Raw genomic sequence first — 17710 nt, 5'->3', positions numbered from 1 at the left:
AAACTAAAGAGCTTCTGCACAGCAAAAGAAACTGCCATCAGAGTGAACAGGCAACCTACAGAATGGGAGAAAATTTTTGCAAGCTACCCATCTGACAAAGGGATAATGTCCAGAATCTACAAAGAACTCAAACAAATTTATAAGAATAAAACAACCCCATCAAAAAGTGGGCAAAGGATATGAACAGACACTTCTCAAAAGAAGACATCTATGCAGCCAATAGACACATGAAAAAATGCTAATCATCACTGGTCATCAGTGAAATGCAAATCAAAACCACAGTGAGATACCACCTCACGCCAGTTAGAATGGCAATCAACAGATGCTGGAGAGGATGTGGAGAAATAGGAACGCTTTTACACTGTCGATGGGAGTGTAAATTTGTTCAACCATTGTGGAAGACAATGTGGAAGACAATTGTGGAAGATCCTCAAGGATCTAGAACTAGAAATACCATTTGACCCAGTGATCCCGTTACTGGGTGTATACCCAAAGGATTATAAATCATGCTGCTATAAAGACACATGCACACATTTGTTTATTGTGGCACTATTCACAATAGCAAAGACTTGGAACCAACCCAAATGTCCATCAATGATAGACTGGATTAAGAAAATGTGGCACATATACACCATGGAATGCTATTCAGTCATAATAAAGGATGAGTTCATGTCTTTTGCAGGAACATGGATGAAGCTGGAAACCATTATTCTCAGTAAACTATCACAAGGACAGAAAACCAAACACCACATGTTCTCACTCATAGGTGGGAATTAAACAATGAGATCACCTGGACATATGGTGGGGAACATCACACACTGGGGCCTGTTGTGGGGTGGGGGCCTGGGGGAGGGATAGCATTAGGAGAAATACTTAATGTAAATGATGAGTCGATGGGTGCAGCAAACCAACATGGCACATGTTTACCTGTATATCAACCCTGCACGTTGTGCACATGTACTCTAGAACTTGAAGTATAATAATAACAATAATAATAATAATAAAAGAAGTTGAATCTAAGATGAAAAACCTTCCCACAAAACAAACCTAGATGCTGTACTAGTGGATTATCCTAAACATTTAAAGAAGCAATAATACAGATCTTATGTTCTACCAGAGAATAGAAAAAAAATGAAAACATTTCTTAGTACGTTTTATGAGCTCTGAATAACTGTAATACAAAAACTTGATAAGGGCATTTGCAAAAAGAAAATTTACAGGTCAATATATCTCATGAAATAAAACAGATACAAATACCCCAACAGAAACAAAATTCCTGAGAATATATACATACGAGAATACAGGGTGACTAAATGAGGTTTATCCCAGGAATGCAAGTTTGGTTTAATAGTTAAGAGAAAAGAAATCAATCCAATCAATCAATCAATCAATCAAGTAATTAACCATATTAATAGAATGAAGGAGAACCTTTTGTCAGGTGTTGCAGAAAAATCATCTGATAAAATTCAGCACCTATTCACAATTTTTTAAAAAACCAACCTCAGAAAGCTATGAATAGAAAACAACTTCTTTAATCTAGAGGTATCTACAACAAGTAAATGAACAAATTAGAACTAACATCTTATTTAATTATGAAATATTGGAAAAATTCACTATCATAGCAGAAATAAGAAAAGAATGTTCAGTATCACCACTTCTTTTTGACCGTACACTGAAGATCCTAACCAGTGCAGTTAGAAAAATAAAGATAGGAAAATTGGAAAACAATAAACAAAACTATAATTATTTCAGATGATCTGACTGTATACGTAGAAAATCCAAAGGAATCCAAAAGCGAGTTATTAGAAATAATAAATGACTTTAGTAAAGTTGCTGGATGTATTGTAAATATACAAAAATCAATTGTATTTTTATATACTAGTAAAAAAGATTAAAAAATGAAATAAGAATATTTCATTTTTAACAGTATAAAATATAAATATATTTTATATTTTATTAATGCAATAAGAGATAAGTAAAACTTACACTGAATATTTCAAAACATTATTAAGATTTCATTTTATCCTAAATTTATCCATAAAATTGAATATATAAATTCAGTATAAATCCCATAAAAATCTCAGCAAATTTTGTTGGAGAAAAACTGACAAGCTGACTTAAAAATTTATGTGGAAACATAAAGGGTCTATCATAGCTAAAATAATCTTATCAAAGAAAAACAGCCCCATTAAAAAAAGGGCAAAGGACATGAATAGACACTTCTTAAAAGAAGACATGCAAGCTGCCAAGAAACATGGAAAAATGCTCCACATCACTAACCATCAGAGGAATGCAAATGAAAGCCACAGTGAGCTATCATCTCACACCAGTCAGAACGGCTATTATTAAAATGCCCCAAAGTAACAGTTGTTGGCAAGACTGTAGAGAAAAGGACGTGCTTATACACCATTGGAGGGAATGTTAATTAGTTCAGAGTTTGGAGATTTCTCAGAGAACTAAAACTAGAATTACTATTTGACCCAGCAATCCCAATTACTGGGTATATTACCCAAAAGAAGATAAATCATTTACCAAAAGCACATGCACTTGTATGTTTATCATAGCACCATTCACAACAGCAAAGACATGGAATCAACCTAGGTGCCCATTAATGGTGGACTGGATAAAGAAACTGTGGTGCGCGTATACACCATGGAATACTACACAACCATGAAAAAGAATGAAATCATGTCCTTTGCAGCAACATGGATGCGATTATTCTAAGCAAATTAACACAGAAACATAAAACCTAATATGGTGTGTTGTCACTATTATAAGTGGGAGCTAAACACTGGGTACACATGGACATAAAGATGGGAACAATAGACACTGAGGACCACTAGAGTCGGGAGGGAGGGAGGGAACAAGACTTGAAAAACTACCTATTGAGTAGCTCACTACCTGGGTGATAGGATCACTTGTACCCCAAACCTCCACACAATGCAATATACCCTTGTAACAAATCTGCACATGTACCCCCTGAATCTAAAATAAAAGTTGAAATAAAAAAGAAGAGAAAACCAAATATAGAGAATTCACACTACCTGACTTCGAGACTTATTTTAAAGCTGCAGTAACCAAAGCAGCTTTTTGTTTGCTCAAATTTAGATAAATAGACAAATGGAATAAAATAGAATCAAGAAACAGGCCCATATATCTATGGTCACTCGATTTTCAACAAAGATGACACTAGAATTCAATGGGGAAATTAGTCTTTCACAAATTGTGCCAAATCAATTGGTCTTCCATATGAAAAAAAGAAAACAAAAACCTCTGACCTTTATCTCACACCTTACACAAACATTAACTTGGGATGAATCACTGACCTAAACAACAAAGCAAAAACATCAAACTTTTGGAAGAAAACAGAGAAGAATATCTTCATGATATGCGGAGAGGTGAAGATTTCTTAAACGGGACATACTAAAAGCACTAACCATAACAAATATTGATAAATTAGATTTTATTAAAGTTAAGAACTTTTGTTTATCAAAAGATGCCATTAAGAGAATGAATAGGCAAGCCACAGACTGGGAACAGATATTTACAATGCTTCTGTGTCACAAAGGATGTGCATACAAAATATATATATATATATTTTAAAGGCCTTTAATCAATAAGAAAAAGACACACAACACAATCTTTAAAATGGGCAAAAGACCTGCTACAGCATTTCACAAAAGGGGATAGAAAAATGGCCATTAAATTTATGAAAAGTTCCTCAACATCATTAGTAAATAGCGAAATGCAAATTAAATCCACTGTGAGATACCACCACACACTACTAGAATGACTAAAATTAAAATGACTGATAATGTCATGTGTTAGTGAGGACACGTCACAACCAGAAAGCTCTTATTTTACTAGAGAGAGTTTAAATTGGTAAACCACTTTGAAAAAAATGCCTGGCAGGTCCTACTAAAAAGTTAAACATAACTACCCTTTAACTCAGCAATTCTATCCCTGAGTAAAAACCCCATAAAAGTGAGCACACGTGCCTATCAAAAGACATGTACATGAATGCCAATAGCAGCATTATCTGAAATAGCCCAAAATGGAAACAATCCAAATACAGTAAAATAAACACTAAACTTAAATACATTTTAGTAGATTAATACAATGGAATACTGCTTATCAATGGAAGCATGAAGTATGGTTCATTTAACAACATGTTAAACCTCACAGGCATAATGTTGAGTGAAAGAGGTCAGATACAAATGAGCACCTATTGCATGATTTCTCCTCTATGAAGTTCAAAACTAATCTATGGAGATAGGAGTCAGCATAGGGGGTCCCTGGAGGGGCACTGACTGGGTGGGATGAGTGGGCATCACCTTCTGGGAAGCTGGAAATGGTGTATATCTCTGGGAGGTGATTGCATAGTTGTATATCACATGGAAGTTCATTAAGCCATATACTCAAGATGCCTACACTTTATTGTATGTATGTTATACCTCGGTAGAAAGATAATAAATAAGATATTTCTTTACAAAAAGCAAAAAGAATATGAGAGAATTAGCCAGATGGTGGTGGGGTGAGCAGAGAAGTCAGGAGAGGGCGTCGCAGAAGGGAAGAGCATGTTTGAAGAAGATCTGGGGAAACAGCAATGCTGCGATCGTGCCACGTGGCTGGAGTGTTGAGCACAGGTAAGGGGGTGGGGGAGGCACAGGAAGGGAGAGAGGCTGGGGAGGGTAGACGGGCCAGAGTGGGAAGCGGGCAGCGTAGAACATTGATCACCAGTGTTCATGTGATCGCTTGACTATGCAAGGGCTTCTAAAAGGGCCATGCAGAGGCCTGGCCCTTTCCATCCCAGGAAGGATGGCCTTCTGCCAGCTAAAAACCAAGTGGGGAGGAGGATGACTAACCATAAATGTGGTGAGGGATCTTATTGGGGTGATAAAAATATTCTAGAACTGATTCGTGGTGATGGTCTCATAACATGGTAAATTTTCTTTAAAAAAAATCATCGACTTGGACACTTGAAATGAGTGAATTAGGTGATAAAGTATGTTGAAATAAAGTTATTTTTAAAATTGGAGGTGAATCCTTTCTTCCTCCTGATTGCCCCTGCTCTGGAGGGCTCTCGGGGATCTTTCCCGCCCTCTCCCTCCACTTGGTCTGGCTCTCCCTCCCCTTTGCCCCATTGCTGCCTGGGTTTCAGCTAGAGAGCACACTCACACCCACCCTCTCGGAGACACCCCCAGCAGATCTCCAGGTAGACAGGACCAGGGGCTAACAATTGGTCCCCAGGTGGCTGCTACCTGCGCTGTCACATAACCCAGAGAAGGAGGGCTCGTTCATTCCCATTTCACAGATGAGAAGACAGAGGGCTTGAGAAATTGAACACTCCAGCTTTCATAGTCAGGAGCAGAGCCTGTGCAGCCTCTGACCTGCTGGGACAGAGTCAAGTCACTGGAAATGTCAGTCTCCATGTGAGGGCCAGTGGCGCAGCCACGGGGCAGGATGGAGGGGCTAGGTGTGGAATGGTACAGGGCTGGGTGTGGGCGGCCGCCCTCACTCACCACTTCTTGCCACTGATATCATGCTGCTGCACTGTGTAGCCAAAGAAGGCGGTCCTGGAGCCAGGGATGACCCGGGGCTTCCTGGTGTCCATGTTGAAGGTGTCCGTGAACCCTGAGGCAGGGGGAGAGGAGAGGAGAAGAGAGGAGAAGCAGGGGAGTCAGACAGGCAGAGGTGTAGGCCTTGGGCTGTGTCAGGACCCACTGGCAGGTCATGAACCTTGGAGGGTCTTGGCTGTGGGATGAGCATGTTTCCCCATCTTGGGGAGCCCCTGTATGAGATGGCTGACATAGTCTCTGCCTGGAAGGGCCCACAGTCTGATGTGAGAGATTCCACCCCTGTCCTGGGGGAGCCTGATACGGTTTCATTGTGCATCCCTTCCAAATCTCATGTTGAAACAGGATTCCCAATGTTGGAGGTAGGGCGTGGTGGGAGGTGTTTGGGTCATGGGGGCGGATCCCTCATGAATTGCTTGGTGCCATCCCCTTGGTGATGAGTGAGTTCTCACTCTGAGTTCTCACAGACCTCGGTGTTTAAGACTGTGGGGCCTCCCCACTCTCTTTCTTGCTCCCACTCTTGCATGTGACACGCTGGCTCGCCTCTGCCTTCCACCATGATTGGAAGCTCCCTGAGGCCCTCATTAGAAGCAGATGCTGGCACCATGATTCCTGTACAGTCTGCAGAGCAGTGAGCCAAAATAAACCTCTTTTCTTTACTTTCTTTCTTTCCCTCCCCGCCCTCCCCGAGACAGAGTCTCACTCTGTGGTCCAGGCTGGAGCACAGTGGCTCAGTCCTGGCTCATTGCAACTTCCTCCTCCTGGGTTCAAGCGATTCTTGTGCCTCAGCCTCCCAAGGAGCCGGGACTGCAGGGACACGCCATCGTGCCTGGCTGATCTTTACATGTATTTTTTAGTAGAGACAGGGTTTCACCGTGTTGGCCGGGCTACTGTTTTCTTTATAAATTACTCAGTCTCAGGTATTCCTGTATAGCCCCACAAAGAAAGGCCTAATACAGACCCTGTACATGGATAGGGGAGGCACAAAACCTGCTCTCAAAGAGACCCAGTCTGAATGGAAGACCTGTCCTTCCCCCAGGGAATTCCCGATTCTACCAGGGAGAGACAGTTGCCCTCCTTCTCCATCACTCCTTCCTCCCACCTGCTGCTTCCGGCTTTTGTTGGTTTCCTCTTTTTTATCTCTCTCATTTTCTTCCTCTCTCCTGCTCTCCCTTCTCTTCCCTCCTCCTCCCCTCATTACCCCCTCTCCTATCTGCTGAAGAGTCAGGGAACTGACATCCCCCTTCCCCTGCAAGCCTGAGGTCCCAGTGGCCATGGGCTCTGGCACTGGGCTCCCCACTTCCCTCTGAACCAGTTGGCAAAGCTTCATCTGGCTTTGGCAGGGGCTACGTTTTGGCCGGGGCAACTGAAGCGAGCACAGAGAAAGCCCCATGACCCTTTTGCCCTGCCCCAAGGGTTGCCCGTTTGTTTAAGTCACCTGTCAATTAACTAATTCCTCCTGGTGGGAAGCCTGTGTTAAGCCAAATGCTTTACCCCTTTGGGCAAATCACAAGAAATAACAAAATAACAACTCACATCTGTATAGTACTTTCTGTTTCTGGGCCTCCTCACATCTGCCATCATTTGCTGTCACAGGACCTTGGAGAATGAGTGTGCATCATCCTCACTTGGCAGATGCACTTGGTACAGCACCAGAGAGGTTAAGAGGTTTGTCCAGGGGTGCACAGCAGGCCAGTGGTAGCGTCAGAACTAGGACCTCAGACACCTACTCTGTGACGCCTCCCCACCACAAGGCATTTTCAGGGCACATCTGGCCTTGATACCCATCCAAACTTGGGACCCATTAAATTTGAGGGGTGGGATCTTGCCACGAGTCAAAACTTTTAGATAAGTGAAAACAAATTGGCAGAACAGACTTTTTATCATTGTGGCCCCTTTCACATGTAGGGTACTTATTAAGTTGCAAAGACCATTCACATGTATATTATCATTCGATCTCTGTGACAACCCCGTCAGGTGGGCAGCAAAGGGAAAACAGAGGGTCAGAGAGGTTAACCGACCTGCCCAAGGACCCAAGCCCGTTGGTTAGGGCCTCTGAATTTGAGGGCTGGGCCCGCACACGAGTGCCCCACTCTCCTTCCCCTGGGCACTGACCCCCTGCTCAGTATTCAAGGGTGAAGCCCTGGGGCACTTACTTGAATAAGGCCTATCGTACAAGTTCCATCATTAGAGTCATAGAATTAAAGGCCCCAGAGGTAAAACTGAGGAACCTTCAAGCAGGGATGTTAGATACGTGTTATCTTATTGAGCATATGCCAATTGATCGCGGGCACTTCTGGAGCACTGAGTTAGGAAAGATTCTGAGGTCAAGTCTGGGCTCAGCAGGCAAGAGGAGTGTGACTGATAGCAGTACCTGCTACGGGTACAGGGGAGGACAGTGGCAGCAAGTGACTATGTAGCTGTCAACTCTGTCTTCATGATTCCTAATCTGCCACATGGATTTAGTGTCATGGCCCTGGAAGTAGGGGTTGGGGAAGAAGAGTATGTGGACCCGTTAGTGCTTTGTTTACAGAGCCCATGGCATAAATAAACTTATCAGCCTGGTTAGCAGCAGGCGGCCTTGGAGAAGAAGACTCTGTTCAGGTGAACACAGGATCCTGAAGAACACAGGTCCCTGGCCAGTGAAGGCATATCACAGAGGAAAGAGAGAGAGACACCAGTGTCACCTGTGCAGAGCGGGGAGCCTGGTGGGCACAGGGGGGTTACAGAAGTAGTGTTGCAGTGGCAGAGAGAAACTTAACCTCTCTCCAGATCTGTCTCAGGAACGAACACACACATATGCACACATGCACACACACACACACAAATATACATGTATGCATGCATGTGCACACACACAGACACACACATGCACAGGCCACATACACCCTGATTGTGGACGGCCCTTTGCCTGGCTTCCTGGTGCCCACTAGAGACTAGGACTTCCCCTTCCTGCATCTGACCCAGCAGGAAGAGGAAAGTATGTTCTAGCTGTCAGGAAATCCAGACCACCTACCACTTCCAGGCCTACAGAGAGGTGAGGGCCAGTGAAGCTGAAGCCACAGATTGTGTCTTTGGGGCCTTGTCCACCCCATGCCCTCTATCAGTGCTTCTTGTGCAACCATGGCCAGAGGGACCCTTCCAAGACCTGTGAGATCCCATCACCTCTCAGCTCCACCGCCTCTATCAACGAGTTTTCCACCCCATCAAAGCCAAGGCCAAACTCCTCATTGCAAGGCCCTCCATGATCTCACCCCATTCACTCTGCCCCACTAGTTTCTACCCTCTCCTCCTCCTCTGCTCCAGTCACACTGACCCTCTTGCTGTCCTTCCAACGTCAGACTTGTTCTCTGCTCAGCGTCTTTGCCGTGGCTCTTCCCTCTTCCTGGAATGCTCTTCCGCCCATACTTGCAAGGCTCCCTCCAGTCTTAGAATCTCTGTTTCAATGCTGTCTTGTCCATCACCAGGCCACCACAACACCCCGGGGATTCCTTCCTGTGCCCCATTTTTCCTCATAGCACTTATCACAAACACATGACATTTATTTGTTTATTGCCACGTGGCTGATATTTAGAATATTCCTATAGTCTCTAAGTGCCATGGGACTCTGCTGTGTCCTCACTGCTGTATCCTCAGTGCCTTGAATGAAGGTCCAGCTCATACATATTGGTTGACTGGACAGTTAGAGAGCAGGGCCCTCATTTGTCTGGGACAATCTCTCCCCTCAGTGAGGAAAAGGAGAAAGGAACGAATGATGTGCACTGATATACTCCAGGCATGATTCTAGGCATCTAACCATGAGTTTTACATTAATCAATTAAATCTCACACCAACCCGGTGAGACAGATATGATCACACCTCTGGGATATTAAATAGTTTTCCCCAAATCACTCAACTGGGGACAGATTAGCTGGAAAAATGACCACATATCTTGGGGTGCCCGGGGCGATGTGTTCTCTTCCCTCCCTAGATCAGCCTTTCATAAGAAGCACTCACTGGAGAGAAGGGAAGATTCCTTTCAGAGAAGAGGGTCTCTGCTTCCTGCCCTAGGTCCCACCGCCTCTGCCTTTGGGTTCCAGTTGGGAGACGTAATGGGAGGGAAAGCCAGCCACCTGTGTTCCATCCTGCAGCCAAAGTGAGGTGCCCAGTGAGCGGGTGGTGGGGATCCAGGGGGAGGTGGAACTAGTCCTAGACAGAGCCCCAACCTCACTGGGGACAGGATTAGTGAAATCTGGCCCCAAGGAAGAGGCATTAAATTACAAAGTGCTGGTTTCTTCCCCAGAGACAAGTTGGCATTTGCTTCTCACCAAACCGAACCAACCAGAGAGTGGATTTCCTAAAAATGATGTCAGTCAAGTCCATCTCTCTGACCTCGGCTCCTGACAAGATCTCTGGCCTCCTCCTTTTATGGTAGATGGGTTTCATGTTTGGGAAAAGTACTTTTCTCAGAGATTGATGACTGCCAAATACCAACAAGATAAAATAAAGTTGTTTTGATGGGAACGAACAGGCCGATTGCAGAGATGTTGGGAGCCTGGTTGGGCAGCTTGCCACTGTTCTGCCCTGGATATTGATGACAGAGGGGGAAAAAAACCACAATTCCTGGGCTGCTGTCCTGTGGGCCATGGTCAAAGTTACGTCAGCTGTTGCTCCCTTTCTCAGAATCTTGTCTGTCTTTCAAAAAAAGCATCAGTCCCGTCTCAAGAAGGGACAAAAATAACATCAAGCCAGAGCATCACTTGGGGCTCACAGTTCTCAAAGCTACTCCACTCCCTGCAGGTTAAGGTGGAGGCCAGGTGGGGCAGTCGCGGTCCCAGGTGCTGAGGGCTGCTGGCCAGCGTACGGCTAAGGCCATTCAACAGCTCAGCGGGGAGAGTTCGCTCCAGCTTAAGGAGTGTCTGCTGTGCTGTTCCATTTCCCTGCCTCTCCTCCTCCTCCCAAATAGCTTCCCAGGGATCTTGGGAGAAAGTCCAAAATGTTCCATGTGGCCCCATGGCCCTCAGCCTCTCCCCAGTCTTGTCTTGTGGGAGTTTTCCTCTGGGTCCCTTTTCTGCTCCCTCAGACGCACCTTGCTTCCTCTGCCTCAGGGCCTCTGCCTGTGCCATTTCCTCTGCCTGAGCCTCTCTGATGAGCTTCCCATCACCTTCAAACCCCAGCATAACTGCATATCCTTCCCTGGCTTCCCCTGGGAAGCTTCTCTGATACATTGATTACATCAGATCTTGCTTAAGATCTCATCACCCCTGTGCCTTACTAATGGGTGACTGGTGACCTCTCCTTTTCTTACCACATTTAGTAATTCCACTCCATGGATGTGACTATCTGATTACTCCTGTCTCCCGCATCAGGACTCAGGCTCCATGAGGGCAGGATGGGGTCTGTTCACTACTCATTGCTGGGTCTAGCACTTAGCACAGGGGATGAGTGGAGGGCAAAACAAGAAGAGAGATGGGCCCTACCAGCTTTGGAGAGTGGCTCACAGGAAGCACGTGGAGTGCAAGTGTGCCCTGCAAGCAGATGTCATGGTTGTTAGAGAGAAGGATCATGTGGGCTGGGTGCTCAGGAAGCTTCTGGAGGTGTGATTCTGGCCTTGAAGGGCCATGTGGAGGAGTAGGTGAAGTGGCCCAAAGGCGTTCCTGGTGCAAACGTGGAGCCAGGGAAAAGAAGAGAACAGCCTACTTGGGTGGAGGTGTCAGGAATTGCCTGGCTCCCTCTGCCATCCTGCCAGGCTCCTTGAGAGTCAGGCCAGACATGAAGAGAGGATGGGCTTTCGGTTCTGGGAGAACTTGGTTACAAGCCTGGCTCTAGCACTCAATCATAAGTGGGGGACCCTGGGGAATTACTCTCCCTTTCTGGTCCTCAGTTTACTCATCTATAAAATAGGAATAAAAATATCTATCCGGAAAAGTGGTTGGCAAGACTAAAGGGAGTAGCAAACCTCTGGCACTGCCTGGTGCAGGGAAGATATTCAATACTTCTTGGTTGAATTGAACTGGATCAAGATGCCCTGTTTCCTGCGCTGGCCTCAGTGCTTTTGCCCATGCTGTTCACCTTGCCTGGAAGGCCTTTCTTCCCTTTGTCCTACACTTTCAAGGCCCACCTCTGATGACACCTCTGCTACAAAGCGATCCTTCCTCTGGGGCCCTCAGCATGGGCTGCTCATAGCTCTGTTACTCCCTGCCCTGCATAACAGCTGCCTTCCCACTTGCCTTGCTCTCTTAGGTTATATGCTATTCAAGGCCACATCCACGAATGGCTTTTATGTTTGGCCAGTGCCCAAAAGATGCAGATAGACTTGCCTACTGGATTTCTCACCTTCTGAGAATCTGTTTTCAGAATCAGTACCTGTTGGCTCCTCCTGCCTTAGTTTACCTCCTAACTCCCTGATTTAGGTACTGATAGTAGGTACTGATAGGTAGTACTGATACTCTACCTATCGGTACTACCTGATTAGGCAGGTACTGACAGTTCCCTACCACTTAGATAACAATAATAAAAATAATTGTGTACATGCATGAAGCTCTTACTATGTACCAAGCTCTATTCTGAATGTATTTCATGCTTATAACAACCTTTTGGAGTAAGTATATTATCATTCTCATTTTAAAGATGAGGAAATTGAGGCACAAAGGAAGTCAGCAACTGGCCAAGGTCATACAGCTAGAAAGTGGCCGGGATGACTTTGAGGCCTCATGGGTCCTGTGCCATCCAGCCCATCACCATCATGTCTTCCTCTTCCCTTTGAGTCACCCACTGTCCTCAGTTTCTTGAGTCCTCCCTGGAGTGGCCTCAGCCAGGCTTGTCCCCTCCTACACACCTCTTCTTCTTCAGACTCATCCATCCCAGCCACATGCTCTAAGATCCTGCTCAATACAGAACTGACTGGTGACTCCCGGATCACAACAAGTGGAGTATAGCAGACCTGGTATACCAGAAGGATGGGGCCAGAGTCCCAAGGGCCTTGAAAGTCTGGATGAAGCGCCAGGCTGGAGCTGACAGCCAGAGGAAGCCGCTCTGTGGAACCTAAGCGTGAACACCTCCCAGCAGCCTCCCCACAGCCCTGCCCCAGGCCTCTGCTGGTTCTTTGGGCTCCTTTCCATATTGCAGATGCACCTGTGTAAGCAAGAGCTTTCATTTTCCTTGGATGGAGGGTGCTGGGATGGGGTGAGGGAGGCGGGGTTTATCACTAAGAATCTCTGGTATTATCTTCCTCTTCCCAGTTTTACTTGGGCCCCAAGAATCTTCGCATCTAAAAGCAAATCACAGACAGGGAGAGGAGGAGGGATAAAAGACCATAAGCTGGCCTAAGCAAAAAGATGTGGCAAAGTGAACTTCTTGCTGCTATGGGGGAAAAAATCAACCGATTCGAAAGTGAGGAAGTAATGAGCTTCAGATGGCTGACTGTTCCACATCCTCTGCATTACTGCCCCTTTTGCCCCAGCGAGTAGGGAACTTGCTCTGCTGTCAGCCAGCCTTCCCTTCTGCCCAAGGCCATCATTTCAAAGAGGCATCTAGAAAGGCAATGCTAGGTTTGGGAGCATTGCTAGAGTCCCAAGGACCCTAGTCTAGCCTCCTGTAATAGGCACTAGTGAGACACAGCAAGGGAGGGATAAGGGGATGTGGTCCCCACATCAGAGAAGCTTCTAGCTAGTTGAGGGAAGAAGGTCTCCATTAGAGAAAAGCTTGGGGAGTCCTCTGACTCTGGGGAGAAGCTGGGATCCTGCCCTTGGGGACCTGCTGCTCTCACGGGAGACCTAGTAACTCTGCCCTCACCCTGGGAAGCCCCCAGGCAGGTGGGGAGTGTGCAGTTCCACCCCCATGGGCAGGTGCATGGCCAACAAGGAACTCACAGTGGACTATGAGCGTCCCATGGGCAGCAACTCTGCCTGCATTGCCACACGGAAGGTGTGGAGTGAATATTTAAGTAATAGGATTAGACGTGTACACTGAGCAGAGCTGATTCCCCACAATCTTCTCCCCATCTAGGATTGAGCAATGTGAGGAGGAGAACTGGGTTCTACTTATCCCTTTATGCCACCAGAAGGCCTGGTGCTCAGAAAAAGTTAAAGTAGAAAAATCAGCTCTAACAACAACAAATTATCAACAACAACAACAACCCTGGAGTGGTTTCACCCAGGCTTATCCCCCTCCCACACACTCCTTCTTCAAGACTCACCCATCCTGGACCCATGCCCTCTGCTCGCTGCAGAACTGATTGGGGGCTCCCTCATTGCAACAGGCAGAGCACAGGAGACCAGGTATACCAGAAGGACGGAGCCAGAGTCCCAAGGGTTTAAAAGTCTGGATGAAATAGCAGATGGGAGCTGACAGCCAGAGGAAGCCCCTCTGTAGCAGAAGAGAGGAACTGGGGGCACAGCGATCCTGTAACTTGTCCCAAGTCACACATCTAGTGGGTGGCAGAGCTGGGATACAAAAACAAGTGGTCCTGCTCCAGCTTGCATCATTGGTCTCAGTTCTTCACTTCTCTGTACGCACACCCTTTGCCTCGGGACTTTGCCATTCCTGCCTCTAAAAGAGCAGAGTATATTTCCCCTAACCACTTGACTTTGGGCTAGGCCGTCTGAGCAGAAGTAATGTGTGCCCATCCCCAGCCTTGGCCTTAAGATGTCTTATCTATTTCTGCTTCCTTGCACTTCTGGCAGCAACGTGAGACGTCTAGTCCACTGACCCCAGGAAAAGAGTGAGAAGTATTCGGAGCAGAGCTGCCCCAGCTGAGTTGTTGCTCCAGCCCAACCTAGCTGAGGTCAGCACCCCCAAACTCACGAGCAAGCCCAGTGAGCCCAGCAGAGCCACTCGGTTGAGCTTAGCTTGGACCGGTTCACTTCCCCACCCTCAGCTGACCCTAGATATGTGAACTAAACAATTATTATTGTGTGCCACTGAGATCTGGGGGGATTATTTGTTACAGGACATTATTATAGCAATTGATAATTGATGCAGCTTAGCTCTTAAGTGATGGACCATCAGGGAGGAGGAACAATGTCACAGTGATTGGACAAAGACAAAGAGAAGAGGAGCTGGGGATATGTGGGGACTCGTGGTTTCTGGGATAGTACCCCAATCATTTCCTACTCTAGATCTCATCAGGAAGGCCCAACATTAGGCAGGGCTGGGCCTGGGCCTACCCTGTCAGAGAGAAGTATGGCCTAACAAGCAAATCATGGCCTCTTCCTGCCTCAGCCATGCACCAGCCTGATGGCTGGGTTGTCCTGAATCACTCAGGGAATGGCAGACGCAGACCCACGGCCAGCCAGGCACCCAACGCAGATTCTGTGCTCTGGAGTAACTCTGTGCAGAACGGAGCCTCCAGAGCATGAGGCCTCCTTCACTTCATTTTCTCTCTTTCTAGTTGCTAGGGGGCATGACATGAACTCCCCACTAGACAAGTTATCATTAGGTCAAAGCCGGTGTGTAGCAAATATGTTATGAGGGAGGGGTAACTTATTATTATTATTATTATTTTTGAGATGGAGTCTCATTCTGCTGCCCAGGCTGGAGTACAATGGTGTGATCTCGGCTCACTGCAACCTCTACCTCCCAGGTTCAAGCAATTCTCCTGCCCCAGCCTCCCAAGTAGCTGGGACTACAGGCATGTGCTACCACGCCTGGCTACTTTTTGTATTTTTAGCAGAGAGGGGATTTCACCATATTGGCCAGGCTGGTCTTGAACTCCTGACCTCAAATGATCTACCTGCCTCAGCCTCCCAAAGTGGTGGGATTATAGGCGTGAGCCACCGGCACCCAGCCAGGATTTTATCTTTAAGAACAAGCAGGAATTTTCCAGATCAAATAATCTGTTAGCCTCCAAACTTTGTTTTCCTACAGTGAATCCCACATTTTTTGAACAAAATATATACGTGAAAAGTAGACACAAGAAGTGGATGTTGGAGTTAGGACTAGGGGATAGGGAGGAATTTCCCACCCTCAGTAGCAGACCTAAAACATTTCATTGAAACCTTAGGGTCTCCTGGAACACAGTTTGAGAACTGCTCTATCGAGTTTAAAAAGCTTGTTGCTATAAATGAGAAGACTAAGGCCCAGTGCGGGGCAGTAACGTGTCCAAGGTCACCAGACTCTCTTCATACTTATCTATGTTCACCACCACTCCTTCCGTGTTAGTCCGCTCTACAGCCCTTCAGTTCAATAAACCTCTATTTGGGGTCTATGGAGCTCCAGTTTCCATGGTAGGAAGCGAGGACACCAAGCTGGCTGAGACATGACTTACAGTGTTCAGAGCTTACGACCCCGCTGGGCAGACAACAGACATGTTTGTAAGTCAACAGAGCCTGAAGTGAAGTCAAGAGAAGTTTGGACTGGGGTGGGGTGATCTGGGTTCTAATCTCAGCTGTCATTAACTCTGCTGGATGTCCACTGAGAGCCCCGAGGCCTCTCTGGGCCTCAGCTTCCCCATCAGTGAAATGAAAGGCTCCTGCTCTGTAACATCGAAGACCCACCCCGGCACATGTCAGTGAGGTTCCCTTGGGCAGACGCGCAGCTGACTTCCAGTTGTCGGCACTCGAGCATCTGTCTTGAGTCTCAGCAAATAATTTAGAATTGGAAACCAGGCAGTGTGGAGGAATGCAAACTCATCTTAATGTTGGCCAGAGCCAAGCGCATTTAGGAAGGGAAATCTCCAGGCAAAAATGATAATATTTTGCATTCCCAAGCCAAAAAAAGAACGAAAGAAAATCACCATCAAACGTTTGGTATTGTCCAGGCGCCAGCTCTCTCTCTCCCTTTGCCTGCACCATGGAGACTTGGCCGCAGGGCCCTCCTGCCCTGGCCAGGGCTTCTGGACACACCCAGATGTCAGAAAGACAGAGGCCTTGGTGGGGGTCCAGGCGATGTGGTCACCTTTCCACAGAAAGCTCAGCCTAGCCCCAGAGCTGGACTGTGCTGCTGAAACCTCGATGAGGAGACTTAGGGCAAGTGGGCAAGAGGGCACCGTGGCTGCCATCAGACCACCTCTTAATTCAAAACTGGCAGATGCCAGGCAGGGAGCACCAGCTCCTTGAGGCATGACTGTGGCCCTGGAACAACAGAGGCTTCTGTCTCCCTGAGGTCTTCTAGGAACGGTCACTGAGGGGACGGGGGGCTGGAAGGCAGAATGCTAAGGTCAAAGGCCACAGGATGGACTTCTGACTTTAGGACAGCTGGTTCCAGGACTCAGCAAAGGGGACATGGGAGTATAACAACCCCTCCTGAGTGCTGAGACCACTGTGGTGAGAACTAGGCTGGACATCAGAAGACCCGGTTTCTCAACTGGCTATGTGACCTGAAACAAATACTTTCCCTCTCTGGACCTCTGTCTCCTCTTCTAGAAAATGAGGAAGCGGGGCCAGGTGGTCTAAAAACATTTCCAGTACTGATGTTCTGAGTCTGTGTGTTCGTCCTCCTCTGGACTTATTTCCAAATCCATCTTCCCTCAGAGGGGAGGAGCAGGCAGACTGGCACTGGGGGCACTCCCATGGGCAGGCAGACGGCCAGTGCCTCCGCAAGTCTATCAGATTGGCTTCTGGGACTGAGGACATTCCCTCCTTCCCCTCCAGCACTTGGGTCCTCAAGCCCCTCAAGAAAGTGAGCTGTAACCCTTCTCCCCACGGCTTAGCACCCAGCTGGGCCTGCCCTGCTGCTACAGTTGCAGGCTGTCACTGGGGCTAGCCTGGTGATGCCAAGCCAGTTCTTACCATCCTGATACCCTCCTGTGCTCTAGAGAAAACTTGACCAAACTTGGGTCTTTCCAGGACAGGGATGCATCCCTCCTCTTTACTCTTGCAAAAGACACCCCTGTTTTCTGGCTTCTCTGATCAACTTGTCAGCATCTTACTTCTCTACCAAACGACTGCCCCTGGGTGGACTGCTTGTCTCTCTGCTAACTGGGCCTTATCCCCCTGCCTTTTGCTCTGAAGGAAGCTCTATGGGGTCTCTTCTGCTCCTTATTCCTCCAACCACAATATCAGCGCCAGCCACCGGCCTTCCTCGTCTCTGGACGTGTCTCCTGGCTTCCCCAGCCTCTGTGCAGGTCAGAACGCAGCTCACTGGAGAAGACGGGGAGGAATAACGGGAGCAAGAGATTATTTCTCCTGATGGAGTCTAGAGAAAGAGGAGGGGTT

General features: G+C 47.1%; 1 protein-coding gene across 1 annotated transcript in view; it reads right to left on the bottom strand.

Moving 5' to 3' along the window:
- ITGA11 (integrin, alpha 11) overlaps positions 1 to 17710 on the bottom strand; it is a 131976-nt gene that overhangs the window by 96892 nt on the left and 17374 nt on the right. The window contains exon 2 of the mRNA XM_011940337.1: positions 5523 to 5634. Coding sequence (XP_011795727.1) covers positions 5523 to 5634 — 112 coding nt within the window. The remainder of the gene's footprint in view (positions 1 to 5522; positions 5635 to 17710) is intronic.

Source organism: Colobus angolensis, unplaced genomic scaffold (assembly GCF_000951035.1).
Source record: "Colobus angolensis palliatus isolate OR3802 unplaced genomic scaffold, Cang.pa_1.0 Scaffold19, whole genome shotgun sequence".
Lineage (NCBI taxonomy): Eukaryota > Metazoa > Chordata > Mammalia > Primates > Cercopithecidae > Colobus > Colobus angolensis.
Note: the sequence above shows the minus strand (reverse complement) of the source record. Positions and strands in the feature narration are given on the sequence as shown.